Consider the following 16,526-nt stretch of genomic DNA (forward strand, 5'->3'; position numbering starts at 1 on the left):
GCCGTTTGTTGCTTTTACCTCAGAACATTCTTGTTGCATTTCTGTATCAACACTTGAGTGCTCCCTGTTGTTTTCATCACTTTTCGTTTGTGTTTTCATCTTTCTTTCTGAATTTTCTGAAAAACTTCTTGTGCAACTCTGATTGAGATTTCGAGATTTTTCATTGGAGATACCGTCTCTACCAGAAGAACGTGTTCCCTCGGTTTTGTTTCTTGTTGCTTCTTCACTGTCAGGTTTCCAAGATCCATACCGAAGGGATCCATCAGAGGTTTGTTCGGTGCAATATTTATTTTTGTTTCTGGAAGTTCCACCCATACTGCAGTTGGAATCTACATGACGAATTCCATAGCGGTCATCTGCAGCGAAAGAGTAGCTCATTGTACTTTCTAGTGTATGGATTAAACCTATACTTGGATGTGCCTTGTAAGGTATTGAACAAGTGTGAAATGAAAAAAAGAGCGATCTGTAATATCATGCCAGATCTTTCTAGCTATACACATAAAGATAAGATAATTGCAGTCAAACGGAATTCAGCTTGCTACAAAAATAATGTTCAAACAAACTTAATGTGTAAACGCTTGGGTTTTGCGAAAATATACCTCCTATGCTATGCTGACCTTAAAAAATAATTCTGCACATAAAATACACATTGCCGAAAACGCGAATGCCGTGGAATGTTCCGTTACTGAGAAGTTGCGACTTTTCTGAAAAACACACCTTTAGCTTAGATGCGTTGACCTCGTTTTCGGGCACCCAAACCTGTGACGTCATAAGTTCAACGCTTTTGCTGATGCAGCCATATTGTCTTTACTGTGCTACATGTGATTGTGTTCTATTTTGGGATTTTCCGGAGTAATTTCTTTGCTTATTTACGCGAAAGAACTCCATATCTTCACAATATTTAAGGTAGTGAACGAGGGGTCGGTGAATTAGCGCTTAAATCCGCTAAAATGGCTTCCTATCGAGAAGGGAAGCGGTGTGCAGCGTACGGTTGTCCTAACACTAACACGGATGGGGTGTCGATGCATGCCGTCGAAAAATAAAACTGATTGTTGATTATATAAAAGTATATTTGTTAGTTTGATATTTTGTTATTAATTCTACAACTGAAAACAAAATTAATAGGCTAGTCTATGGCTTGGGCGGTCATTGGAATATTATTCCATCGTAATCTTGAACGCCTAATACACGGAGTAGGCCTAGTCGTGAATGGGTCCCGAGAATTTTCGTACTACTATTATATAGTATAGAATATAATTATTAGAATTTATAGATTAAGTTATGTGTGTATAAGGTGTATATGTTGTGTATATAAGGTGTATATGGGTTTTAGACCTTCCAGCAGACGATGTTGTTTTAGTTAATTATTAAAGATTGTTAATACGATCAATGTGTCGTTTTGTTATTAATTTTGCGAATGTAAAAATAACAATAAGATCACCAGTCTTGATTTGTAAACACAGTTCACGGTGTAGAGATGCCATCTACACTCATAATCCTACCTGTGCCAGGCTAGGTAATTAGCGCCTCTGTGGCTTGAAAAAACAATGGTGACACCTGTGAGGCGACACGCCTGTCGGCTAACAACAGACGCGTACCAGTACTTGGGTTAAAACCAAACAAATCATTGTGTAAACTTCTAAAACATCAAATTTTTATTATCAACTCTGCGGAGGGTGTCATAATCGGTTGTTGACACCCTATCTATATATATCCATAGTGATACGAAAATTTCCATCGGACGAAAATTCTTCGGTACGAAAATTCCCGACACCTCGTGAATGTATGCATAGTCTTGCACAAACGCGATTTCCCGACGTCAGAAATTGTTGATCGAGACTTAAAGATAGTAAAATTAGTCCAAAAACACACCCAATTTTATTTTGTTTCTTTGAAACGACGATTCACTGTTCGATGCATGCATTCACGACTACTGGTGAGGCCAAGTAAAGTATGTGCCAATCTATGTTGCCCAAGCAATCGTCACTTTCCGAAGGGTTATTTTCCTCCTCACTGGATTCATCGTCTTGTAATTCCGGTTCAAATCGGTAGGGCTGGATTCAGTCTTCAGAAATATCATCCACACCATAATCAGACTCCTCAAAACTCATGTTCAAATCGCTATCAGTTGCTGTGTCGTTGTCACTGTCAGTCATGTTGGCTGCCATTTCTGTTGAACTGATGACGTCACGAGTAGAAGCGCCTCGATTCCACGGAAATGACGATTATGCTGATTAGGTCTGAGCGGACAGGTGAAAATCGACAACTTTGAGCTTTAATAACTCGACACTGGGGCGGCGGATTTTGACGGGGTTTTCGTTATTATTATTTTTACGGCATTCTTAACATTATATCTTAATATAAAATTACACTCAGGGTACACTTTAACGTCGAGCGCAAAAATATTCCGGTATCCCCAACTGCACCAACTAAGCAAACATTATCGATCATAATCCATGACAATTTTATCCATATTAACTAATTTAATTATCTTTCGGATTAGGTAACGTTTATTTTCAATAAATAACAAAACTGTTAAACGATGAAATTATTTCTTATTTGACGCAAACATGTTTTTGTAGGGTGTGAAAATGCACTTTGGATGATATTAACATATATCAATACTCTACTATGAAACTCAAACTCAATTTAAGGATAACTCGTATGACTCAAATCGATTGCCAAATTGTTATAAGCACAGTCTACTTTTAAACTATTTGATTCAACTTCCTACACTTATAATATGTTATTTGATTTCTATCGTGATATAGTAAGAAAGAGTTCTCGCTATTCATATTGACATTACAAATAAACTTTAAGTGTGTCTTATATTTTATCAAATATAATTATAATAAACACATGGTTATTATGATAGACGCATGATATTGCGGTACTATATAGTTTCACTATGATACCTCTAATAGTTCAAAAGCCAAGACAAAATGACTGAGAAAATTAAGTTACTTAAACTTTGACCTGGAGATTAAGGTCACATTGATCCACTTTAAGTGCACTGCACATCAAAAGACATCTTTGGTAATTGAAAAGTTATTACCCTAACAGGAAAGTACTGGCATTTTGTACAAGTTTCAAGTTGCATATATTGCATAAAATATATTAGATGTTTAAAAATGTTGGCCCGAAAAAGATTGCAGCGAAAATTCACTTCTTTGACCTTTGACCTTGATTAATGAATCGAACTATTCAACTGTACGCATGCTTTCTTCAAGTAGGAAGCGTCAGTGATACAACCCTGAAACTCGATATTGTCAAAAATATTCTTGCCGTTTGTAAGAATCTAAATTTAGACAAAAAATCCTTAAGGAATGAAGCTGCGAAAACGGTTACTATTTTCTGAAAAATAATAACCGGACATTGACCCTGAACCAACAACTCTGAAACTTAGACTTGTTCAAAATGTTTTCATGCTTTATGAGTGTGTTAAGATTGATGAGAAACCAAATTTCATTGAATGAGGTCGCTAGAGCTCTGACAGAGGACCAGAGAGGAAAACTATATAGATCTTCCCAACCCCATCCTATGAGCAGAGTGGCAGCTAACATCTGATAACGTTGTCTACAGAGTTATGGTGGATATCAGAGGACAAAGATATATCAGCAGAGTTACAGTTAACATCAGATAATAAATGACTACATCTCAAATAACAATAGTCTACGAAGTTATGGTAATTCGTGATATCGAAATTTCACATTGATTTTACATGATTTTTGACAAAAGTAAGAAACAAATACAGATAGTTTTGATGAATAGTGAGTGTACTTCCCACCAAGCCATACAACCACATGGCCACAAATCAAAGGCACAGGAAAGTCAATATTCAAATATTGCATGTGACCAGATTTTATATCAAATACAAATCAAAAATTGAATACTGACAAAAAACCAAGAGATTGTTTAGAAGACATGCAAATGAATATCCTTCTTCGATACCAATTTGGAATTGGATACTATAGATACAGCTATATAATGAAATATCTTGATCATTTAGATGTCTGTTTCTTCCACTCAGTCTTCTCAGTGATGCTAAGGACCTAAACAATTCAAAACTCGGAGGCAAGACAAAGTCTTGGAAAAATGTTGAAAACCAAAAACTGAACAGGTTGTTCTTTTTGCAATGATGCTTTCAAATGGTATTATCATACTTTTTTACTTCCGACATATAGTTGTTTTCTATTTTCTATAAGACATATGTAATGATAATAAAAAAAACCCATTTACTTACAGATGCTAGTTGTCTGGTTTTGTGGCGGTGCACTAGTTAGGGCTCCTGAACTTGGTTGGCTTTCTGCTCTGGTTTGAAGTGTTGGACTAGATAGCAAATTGTTTCCTGGATTAGCCTGTGCTGTTTTACAAATTTGCATCAAGTTGGCTGACAGTGGCTGATCGTTACTGACCTCTTCATTCAACACACACGTTTTCCCTGATATGTTGTATCCTGCTTTTCCTGAATGATACAGAAATTTGCTATCTATGTTATTTTGAATCATGGTTTCCTCATCAGGATCATCCATACCCATGGTGTTTAAATATCTGTTATCCATTGAAGAAGAAGAAATGCAGAGCGAGACGGATGGTATCTGGGAAATGTGTTCACCTTCAAAATGTAATGACTGGCTTTCATATTCTTCTGCTGACTGTTTCTGGTCGGTTGTGCAACTATTGTTTTCCTTGCTCAGAACTGATAGATTTGACAGCGGTTGATCTGCTGTCAATAAATCATGTTGTTCCTCCTGTATGCCTTTCGACAATGTTTTGGTGGCTGGAAGATATTTCTTCGGGCGTGTTTCATGTGTTCCTTGTGATATATTTTGACAATTGACATTATTCTCAACTTTGTAAAAATCCTGTTCCAAGTGTTGGCCGATAGAAGATGTATCCAAATGTTGCTTAACGTCGTCCTCTTCTTTATCCGTTTTCAGTTTACAGACTACATTAGTTGTTGTTTCATATGTGCTGTACATTTTACACCCTTCAGTTTTATCCATTGGTTGTATAACGATTATTTCTTCTTTAAGTTGTTTAGACCTAGCGAAGGATTTAACTAGTTTCTTGATCTGGTTTCGGAGCCTACAAATGCGGCCATGTCCCTTTTTGATGTTCTCTCCCTTTTCTTTTGGTTCTTGACAACGCTTTAAAACACTGCTTTGTTGATGGCATTCATTTCTAATTTCCAGTAATGTCATTTCATTCCGAAATTCTACATAGTTAGGTCTGTTGTTAGTTGTTGAATAGACACATCTACTGGAACTAACACAAAGCTTTGCATGGTCTATATCATCTAGAGAAATGTTCGCCAAATTCAATTTCGTGTCCTTCCTCTCATATCTCATTTTCCACCAGTGAAAATGTCTTTCCTTCATTTTTTCCTAAAAGAAAAGAAAAAAAACATATGTCATAACAGATTGAAACTCTCAAACTTATGTACAGTGTTAACAGTTAATAGAAAATTAATATTATTTGATTGAACAATTACAGCATTAATCATATAACAACGATTATTGGTCATGGGATACACCTACACACTGAACGTTCATATAACCCGAATGATTCAAATCATTGGTCAGTGTTAACACCCTACTAAACACGAATTTTATCATCATATACTGTTTATTATCACGAGTTTCATTGCATAATCAGAATTTCCTATTTCTTGCCATGTCATGTTATATGCGTCAATTAATCAGTATTATTAACATAATTAAATAATATTTTTAATTTTGCATGAAATTCTTGAATTATTTCATCGTGGTATCAGATCATAGTTCACAGAACATTGGCAAGCATTTTTGAATAGAGAATTATCAAAATCAAATTGGTCCCCTTGAAAATAAACAAGTTAGACATTGGAAGGTATTTAATTATGTGTGATTTTATAGGCTTTGATTGCTGTCCACTGTAATTTCTAAGAAACATTATAAGCTATTTTGATATGAATAACGCTGAAATCTTCAGGGCTATACCAACAATATATTCTCATCTTGACTAATTACCAAGCGTAATAATCTAATCTAATTCAAAATATTTGATCGTTAATGCAACTCGAGGGTGTCTAAACCAATGTTATCCCGCTTGCTGGTTAAGAATAACAATTATCGAAAAACTATAATAGAAGCAGAATACTATGAAATTGTAAACTATTACGTTTATACTTCGGTTAAAAAGAGTCCAGTAAAATTTAAGTTTTCACTGTCATTAACTTCCTCGCTGCATTCTTTTAAGTTTATAAGTATAAGTTTATAAGTATTTCTTTTGGTGAAAATGAAACAAAACCGTGGGATGTATATATTCAGAACATAATTTTAGGAAACTCATGTGACTTTCTGTTACTGCAAAGAGTCCAACGTGGCAGTTTCCATGAAATATTCTACTTCGCGAGATCCTCAGTCGGGAAACACGAATATCCAACTGATATTATCGTCTACGTAGCCAAATAAACTTTTCATATCCATAAGTGAACAGGGGTTATTAGGATGAAAGAGAAGTGCTTGCGAAAGACCATTTACCAATACTCAACTTAAGTGATGCTAGGAGCCTAACATTTGAATGTCAAAATCTAAGTGGGAATGTGTTTTATTCTACAATTAGGTAAGTAAGTAAGCAGTATTTTCATATGTCTGATACTTTAAGAAGAATTTGAAGAATATGTATATGTTTTAAACTTTGCCATGATTTGAATTAATTAAAACATTGTATGCAAGTTACGACAAACTTCAGAAACTAAAAGTCCAGCAGCATTGTCTACCACCAGCAATATCAAAAGTTGTACAAAAGTCACAAATGAATCAGAACCTTTTAATACGAATTTAGAGTTGAATACAGTAGAGCCAAACAAGGTATAAAACTGCATCATACAGCTGTTTCGTCCTTCTAGGATTTGTCCTTGATGTTAAGGGCCTAAAGTTTGGAGCTTAGACCACGAATGAAAAAAAAATCTGATATATCCAAGATCTAGACAATGTTCACAAAGCAAATCTGGATACGAGGGACCTTGAGAACGAAGTTACATCAGGATATCAAAATGTGATGGAAATGAACCCCCCCTCCCCCAACAACCAACCAACACACGCACGCACGCACGCACGCACGCACGCAAGCACACACACACACACACACACACACACACACACACACACACACACACACACACACACACACACACACACACACACACACACACACACACACACACACACAGTCATATTGATTATCAATACGAGCTGAGTACAAAACTTGTTTATAAGCTGCAAAAGAAAGTGAAAGGACTTGATCACTCCCTCCTAAAAATCAAACGCAGTTAACGAAGAAAAGAATTGGACATTCAACATTTAATTGAACCTACCAGTACCATGCATGAGAACCCCTTTTCTTCTAAAACATCAAGGAAACCAAGATATCAACATAATCATAATAGAAACTCATATTTCATAACACTATGGAGAAAAGAACGATCAACACAGAAAAAAAGTACATGAATAATGCCAAGTGTTCCGGACGAGTAAGATTCCTCGACGACACTCGCCATGTAAACCTCGGTCAAGTAAGTAATTTCACTTTCTCAAATGTATATAACAACGGAACCAACAAGCAAGCTAATGAGCATCAAACACGTCCATGTCGCAAATATAATATATATCATATTATTATATTATAATATTTCTCAAAGAAATCACTATGGCGACCATAAAACTTCCCCATAATTTTCAGCAACCTCCATCTTGTGAAACTCTATGTTACGAGTTTGTCCGTCAGTTGACGACTTCTTGCACAAAAATCGTGATAATGGGAACAGACCCTTGAATATCGAATCAACTGCGACATGTAAACACCAAAGGTTGGAGATGCAGGGATATTGTTATCCTGAAATGGGAAATTCACAGTAGGGAAATTGAAATCAGTTTAGTGATAAGCTGTCCATGTTGGTTTCGCTATAGGAAAATATCGAGAAAAGCAGCTGATGTAGAAGAATAATAATGGTTACGAACAATCATAATTCCAGCAGAAAATGTTTCAACATCACGCACGTTTAATTTTGATGCTAGACTTTTATAATAAAAAATAATGAAATATTTCCGTAAACTTCCTTATTTTGCGATAATAGACACACATATATTAATAATTAGTTAAATCTTTAATTAATGCTGAAGTTGAAAATTGCTCCGTGACGGTGTCACATGCCGTTTCTATGTATATATAGTAAATCATTATTTTATGCCGATAAATGATTTATGTTAGCCCTAGAGTTTCAAATTAGCGCGCCTTTTCTTACCCGTCGAGCTGTACGGGGCGTACGTGCGCAGGTGCGACAGGTGAGAATAATACAGGTAAATAAGCACACTTAGCGGGTGGTAAGACGTGGCTCACTACGACGCCTAAAATACAGATTGGGGTGAGTATTTTTAATGTGATTCATCCAAATATCACCTCATAACCTTATCACTAGTATTTGGATAGGTTTTTGTCTGTTTGAATGAGATTTTGAGTTTGAAAGGGTCGTTAAATGCCACCGCTATTGTTATGGGTGACCGGGTACTACTGGCGCTCGTGCAGTTCTGTGTTTATTAAAAGCGTGTATGTTAACGAATTTCACTAGAGTTGTATATGTATTTAATGTGTGGTTGGTAAAAATAAGTAATATTAAAATAGTTTATTATACAGTAAGGGTAAATTACAATTCCTATATTGTTGTAGCTTGTTGGGCCAACACCGTAGCGATAGCTGACACTGAAAACCCACTCGTTGTGTGTATGGAAGCCCTGAGGCGGGGTCAAGTATTGGTCAGTACCAAATACCCAGCGTATATGTGCCTTGAACTTCACCCTTAGTAATATGGAAGGGTTGGATATACTGTATGGTATATGATGTATCCATTTGTCTCGTGATATGAATCGACGACGTCAATTATTTGTATAGAGATGTATGGCGTCAGCGTCCTGGGAACGTCATCGCCGACGTGGGAACACAGTTCCACATGATGTCTTCTCTGGGGTCGATTGTGATGATCTGTTGATACCTGTTACTTGGCTTTGGATGTGTGGTCTATGTTCTTACGACCAGGTGTACTCAAGGATTCTGGGAATATTGCTTGGCTGTGACAGTTACTTATATCTGGAACAATTGGTTGACGTCGGACGACAGCGACGTTGTGGAGTACTCTACGGTGGCCTGACAGTGACTTTTAGGTTACTTAGTGTTGTTGTAGTTTGGTAGTCATTTATGAGTATGTAATTATGTATGCATGAGAGTGAAATGCGTATGTGGTGATATGACTAACAATGTGAGGATCATGTGTGTAAATAAATGTCCGGAAATACTATTGTAGGAAAACTGTAAATAAATCTTGTGAATATTGTAGTCTGTCTTCTCGTGTGAATGTCAACAATCCCGCTCAGAGTTACATTACAGACGGACGTGCTTCAAAATTTGTCTAAAATGCAGTGAATTAAACTGCATTATACGGCTGCTTCATGAGTGATGCTGGGGTTGGGATTGTGGTTGTACTAACCCCAAAATATTAACCATTTTCATTATTTTTCAATTCAGGATGATTTTCAAATGGACATCAATAAAGGTATATGAATTATACTGTAGTATGCAGTAACGAAACACGACTCGTTCTGAACCTATAGTGCATTTTCTTGATAAACGACCGTGCCATTTATACAATCTTTTAAACATTTAGATATACATAGGTAATATTTATCTTTAAAAGAGAGCCTTGGAATGAAAGAGTAGATCTATACTTATGTTTCTTGTTGATGTCAGTGTTGACTTGATACTCTGAACACTTAAAAACTGCTTCGTACGATCACACCGTGGCTAATACTACAGTTTGACCTACTTATAGCATATGCCCCTTTATCATGTAAATGTATTGCACTTTATTCATACAAACGTGAGGTAATGTACAGACAGATATACGGGGTCGTTTCAAAATGTGGATTGCTATCAAAACAATAATCACGTCTTATACCAACAGGTAAGTATTTATAATCAAAAATTAGATTCAGTGCATAATAAATAAAAATGTCTAAGAAAATCGAATCGAGAAACAGTAATTTGGAGAATTCCTATATTCTCATCGTTTGCCCTGACAATGTTTGGGACTGTCATTTCCGGGTATCATACATTCGGCCTATCTATGACAACCTTTGGAACCTCCATGTCATCTCAAGATTCCTGTATTAAACTATCGCCAGCTTTCTCTCTTCCATTGCATTCTTACCTTTCTACTTCGGGTCCTTAGCGAAGCTTATATCCAAGAATAAAAATGTCTTGACTTACGACCCATTCAGGTGTTACATTCTGCAGTTTCGGTTAGGCGATTTATAGGATCGGGCAGAATCGGGCGGAATCGGGGAAAAACAGCACCGTTTTAATTATTTTAATCAATTCCTTTTCCATTAATACCATCATAAAAAGACGTTATTTTACCCCGTTTCTGCCCATTTATGCCCGATCTTGTAAATGGTTATGGGTGATATTTTTGTCAGAATGATATCTTAGCTTTCCTGTGGATATTACTATTTGATATAGGCTCGACTCTGTCTACACACCAAAAACTAGCTTTACAGGAAGTGAAATTTCCGAGTTGGAATTAACTGAAATGTAAGTAGTTTGTTACCATGACAGTGTTGTTGATTTTACGACTGGTGTTCAGAAATCAATTTCTTCTATAAAGTTGTAGTGTTAGGTTGGAACTAGCAGTATTTTTGCGTTTTTTAGCATTTTAAAGTTGTTAACCATGACAATCACATGTAAGAAATCAGAGGAATTTTTTTATTTACACAGATTTTGTCTCTCTACTATTAATGTAAATATGTACAGGTAAGGATGTATTTTTCATAACCAAACTGCTATACCTGTATATCTCAAACATGACAGATAATTTGAGGAAAAATGCAAATTAACTGTTTCCTGCTACCTATAGTACTGGTGAGCTAGTCCGTAAGTTTCTTATTTTTTGACGACAAAATGTACTATATGGTTTATAATACTATAATAATTATTTTTTTCACTTTTCACACTTTTCACATGCTGTTACAGTTTTAATCATAAAAAAATTACGTAAATGTCAAGCCTGTCTATCAGAACACTACAGAAAGCAGATATAGATATACTTAAAAATAACTGGTATAATCCCGTGTTCATTTGGACCCATAAAATAATTACAATAACTTTTAGTTAAAATCCAAAAGCAGTTTTTACGCATCTAAATCATAGTCTGAAATAATGTGTCTGATGGTCAAGAAGATCTAAATGAAATGTCAATAGATAGAAAAAAAATCAAACGGTTTTGTGTTACACTCCACACCTTGTTGGAGCTTTGCCATTAACTCCACATTGAGCTTAATTTCTAAACAAGTATATAATATGTCATAAGGAAACATAAAACAACTCAACCATCGAAATACACAATTTACTATTTATTAGACTTTGATAATTATGCCATTAATGATGAAATTTTAATGCTTTCCATATATGGAGCTTGAATCCTCTCTACCGGTATGTTATCCTGTCAATTAAAGCAGAAAATTGGCAAAATATCAAAAATATCATTTCATTGAAATGTTGGTTCAAAAAGGCGTGAATACTGCTTAAAGTAAGCCATGACTATAATTAATATTCATATTTTTCACATGACAAAATTGCCCTCTTCAATGTGCTCAAAATGCTGAAGTTAACACAATTATTTTGATGAAGTTTTAGTAAACTCTTAGTTCATGGCTTGCACTCGCAAAATATCTATTTTTGTGTCAGTATTCTGAATGACTTTATTTTTAAAATGACCAACAGAGAGTGAATGTTTCAATAAAACCGAAACACACATCATTTTCACTTTTTACGGTTTTGAAAATTGTTAACATGAATTTTTGTAAAATACCGAGAGTATAATGAATTAATTGGAAATTTGTCTCAATGAAGCATATAGTCTTTAAAGTTTATTACACAGATGCATGTTTTTGCCACACACTGCCAGTTTCATATTGTAACACAGAAGTTATAAGTACTATCTAAATTGGGTAAAACATGAGAAAATTAGCATGTTTCCTTAATAAGGTAAGAGAAAATAGTCATTTAGTTTGATAGGGGGACTAAGCAATATTACATGTCGGTATGATATTATCCATTAGGGAGCCTTTGTTATAATAGAATTTAGGATTTCATTAGTTTCATTTTTTAATATTTTTAAGTCGCCCTTTGTCTGTGATCCGCTGTCCATCCCCCGATCTGTAAACAATTATTGTTATCGCTCTTTCCTGAAAAGTGCTGGATGGATCTCTCTGTTTACGTATGTATGTTCCCCTTGGTCCCTACCAAGGTGTGCCCATTTGCTATTGGAACTGATCAGAATAACGAACTGTCCAATAGGCGGCCATCTTGGATTTCAACAATGAAACTTTGTTTTCACCATTTCTTCAGATGAATGATTAAAATTTCCTTTCACTAAAAACAAAAACAGAAAAGAAAAAAGGGAAACGATCCAACTTTTAAAGAGGAAGTATTTAAGATCAAGCTGTTATATACCATTTTAAATCTTTTTGGCAGTATTGGTTGAAACTTATACATCAGCAATGCCCAACAAACAGTTGACAAGCATTCATAACCAGTTCATTTAGCGAGTGTAGGCGATGAGGGGGGATATCTTTTTCCAGAGGATAGCGCAGATTGTGTTGGTAAGTTTTGAGTTTTGACATTTATATTGAGTTTACCTTCTAACATAACCAAAACACGTACACCACAGTACATTATACTTATCTATGTATCAATTCCTTCAAACATTTAAAGCTTAAGTCCCATAGTTTTAAATGCAAGTCTCTAAACATTGTCACTATGCACGAATCGAAATGTGTTGTCACATTAAAATCAGTAACACTAACAAGTATCAGGTAGGCGGTAATCTCTCAAAATTTTGCAGTAGCATTGGGGAATTGCTATTAAGGTGAAAAGTCTATACTTAAAGATCTTTGTCATACCTGCTTAGTGAATCTGAGTTTTAAAAAGCGAAATGTCAGCATTAATGTTAGACCGAAAAAACAACCATTTTGTTGCCATATACGAACACACACACACACACACACACACACACACACGCACGCACGCACGCACGCACGCACGCACACACACACACACACACACACACACACACACACACACACACACACACACACACACCTTATACCTTTGAAACAGTTGAGATCCCCACCTCATAACTATAGATAACATGATGCACATAAAAAAAAGATAAAAAAAAACCAAAAAAAAACAAAAAACAAAAAAAAAAAAAACCAAACAAACAAACAAAACAAAACCAACATGATGTATAAATGGACTTTGGAATCTGACCTCATTCCTAGGGACTCACTTTCTTGGTAATATCTTTGAAACAGTTAAGATCCCTGAGCATCATGAGCTAAACACATTTATGATGAAAGAACTGGCCCCTTTGAACTTAATTTCCGGGTTATATCTTTAAAACGGTGGAAATCCACACCCCAAGACCATATATATTTATAGAATCTCTAATGCTTTTGGTCATATCAAAGGTAAATGTATAGTTACACAGTTATTCAAACTGTCAATTTTAATCTATAATGTTGTTTATTATTTACTTGCCTCTTTCTCAGTTAAACGATGGACAACACACGATCCTATAATCAAATTGCTTTATTTTGATCCCATCATCGTGACCTTCAATATGCCATTTACACAGATGAACAACAGTTTGGATTCAACTAAAACAAGTCCAAGTCTTCAGTATATCAACGATATGATAAAATGAAATAAAATTAAAACGCAGATTTTAAGCATATCCATTAAATGCATAAGCATATATAGATATATTTTACCGTTTAGTTTCTAATGATACAAATGATATATAAAATATTCAACATTTCTATATTGAAGAACCACTGTAATGTAATTCACATTAGTGAATAACGATTTTTCTAGTGTAACACAATATATAAAAACATTTATATATAAGAATGCAAAATAGCATATACACCTCGCCTCATAAATCAGTCATGGCGACATATGTACGTCTGCGTAAGATCTCTAACATCCTTCCTGAATAATGTAAGGTTGCAACCTTCCCCACCATCGGTTACCATAAGTCAGAGTAGGTGGACATGAAAAGATTTGAAATCAAAGATTCATATGAATCATATTTTATACAGTTCTAGTACAGCATGCGTCGAATGTATAAGTTTGAGTCTATTGATGAATACACATGCTTGAATGTGATCACAACCAGAAGTATTTTGGATACGAATAAATAACTGAAATAAATATATTTAATTAATCCAGAGAACGAATATTTCAACGTCAAAGAAATTAATTGATGTTATGGTGGATTTCTAGCATACCCTTTCCCAACAGGTTGAGTACAAATATTCTGAGGTGCCGTATCTGACCTTCTCAGCAATGAAGCACCTGGCGTCATCGTTTGCGATAAAGACAAACACACTGGGACTAGATTTCAAGACACATGAGCCGCCAACAGGCGACGCTTCTCTGCCATCCTCGGATATTGGAAATGTGTCATATCTTGTACCCACCATCCATCCCGGCTTTTACATCGGAACAGACGATACCAACCACACCAAAGGCTTTGCCAGCGCTGCAGGTGAAGTTGTAGTGTTGAAGTGGCAGCTGTTCTTTCAAAACAGGAATACTTTCAAAAGTTATTTCCAAAACCTTATATTGATGTTTTAGAACTGTACTGTTTTTGTTTTGATAAATTTTCTGTAGATAATGTTCTATTCAAGCCAATATGCTATTACAAGTTTACCGTTTGCATCATGAAATGCATTCTGGATTCGATGTCATTGCCTGACGTTGTTCAGAATTTTGATATTCAATCTTTTGTCTTTTTACCTTGAAGGTGCCCCAACCGCCCAGCCGTACACTGTACTACAAGGGAAGGCAATGGCGATGACAGCCATTGACATATTTATAAACAAAGATCTTTTACATAAAATCAAAACTGAATTCAACAACGAACCACAGAGAAAGAATTGAAAGCAAACAATGTTGGAATAAAGGAACTTCAAAGGGATATACACGTATCAATGATTATGTTATAAGGTTTTGATAACGTGAACAAAATTCTGTATTTAACGGATTATAATCTCTTAAAAACATTTTAGGGAATCGAAATGTTTAAGAAATGTATTTAAAGATTGGATCTTATGCTACGTTTTTGATATCAATCCTATATGTTTTGTAAATAAATCTGAATTATTCACAGAGAATACACTTCATATTTTCAGTTCTGAAAGAGATACTGAATCGCTCAGGGTCACAAAATGCATTATATAAACCACATGTTTATTGTATTTAAGATGAGTATATCATTCAACATAAATATTTTTATTTCTTTGAGACATTATTGGTATTGGTGGGTTGAAGTCTCCAAGGGATTGTATCTTACAATTTCTTTATTCCCCTAGGATTGAATATACGCTATTCTATCGACTGTTAATTACAAATTATTTTTTTACTTTTTTTCATATTTATCTAAAATATTGAGTTATTTGTCTTAAGTAATAGTATTAACAGTTTTGCGTGTTAAGCGCAGATTTGATACCTCCCGAGTTGTGTGTCCAAACGAAAGTAAACTAGAGAATAGTGAAAGTCAAATTAACAATGTTATAATGGTATTGAAGAAGGTCAACGTGGCCTCTGCATAATGTTAATGTCGGCCTATGTCAGTTGATGGAGTACTCTTCTTTGGCTCAGCAGGTGAGAGTTGTGGATTGTCATGCCAGAGACCCAGGCTGGATTATTGTCAGGACACCTGTCAGGAATACGACTTCTCGGGTTCTTTGAAAATAGCATAGAATGCAGGTTCATAACAAATAATTAAAATCGACCACATAAATATCATTTTTTTGTCATCTCTCGAACAACACACAATGCCTTGATTTGTACAATACATGGCCGACAAAAACAAAATACATATGTCCTACATATATACATTGGCGCATAACACAATGACATAATATTATCATGTAATTTTTTAGTTCTTCGTGCAAAGCCTACTTCCTACTGGATATCGTCGAACCGAGATTTGTTTGATTTTTAAGGAAATAACACAATAATATGCTAAGTACTTTATAATAGATGTACTGGGGTTAACAATTATTATTTTCTGGTATGTTTCGCACGGCAATATATACACAATGCACACGGATGGCTGTAACCATTACTTTCATGTTTTATGTATTGAAGAAAATCATTATCAAATCATGTTTAATATCAAATTCAAAATCAATCAAAATAAGTATTTTCTTTGCTCTGCTTGATGTTTTCTGTCAACACCAAGCATCACCACTATACACATTGACCTGATATATTATGTAAAGATAACCCAAAAAGTATATCATACAAAATTAACAATAACGGTCTTTCTATCGTATATGCATTGTCTTCCCAAGATATATGATGGTTTTTAATTTCTTTATAAACAAGTTTATCTGATATTAGAATATCTTTTTAAAAGT

General features: G+C 35.0%; 1 protein-coding gene across 1 annotated transcript; it reads left to right on the forward strand.

The window, feature by feature from the left end:
- Positions 1–14,445: 14,445 nt before the first annotated feature.
- On the forward strand, positions 14,446–15,042 carry LOC132548525 (xaa-Arg dipeptidase-like). Its single transcript, XM_060212391.1, has 2 exons — positions 14,446–14,647; positions 14,906–15,042. Exons 1-2 carry the CDS (start codon positions 14,446–14,448, stop codon positions 15,040–15,042), a joined length of 339 nt encoding a protein of 112 aa, XP_060068374.1.
- Positions 15,043–16,526: the final 1,484 nt, after the last annotated feature.

This window comes from Ylistrum balloti, unplaced genomic scaffold (assembly GCF_031769215.1).
Source record: "Ylistrum balloti isolate Yb309-2 unplaced genomic scaffold, AGI_CSIRO_Ybal_v1 Utg370016, whole genome shotgun sequence".
Lineage (NCBI taxonomy): Eukaryota > Metazoa > Mollusca > Bivalvia > Pectinida > Pectinidae > Ylistrum > Ylistrum balloti.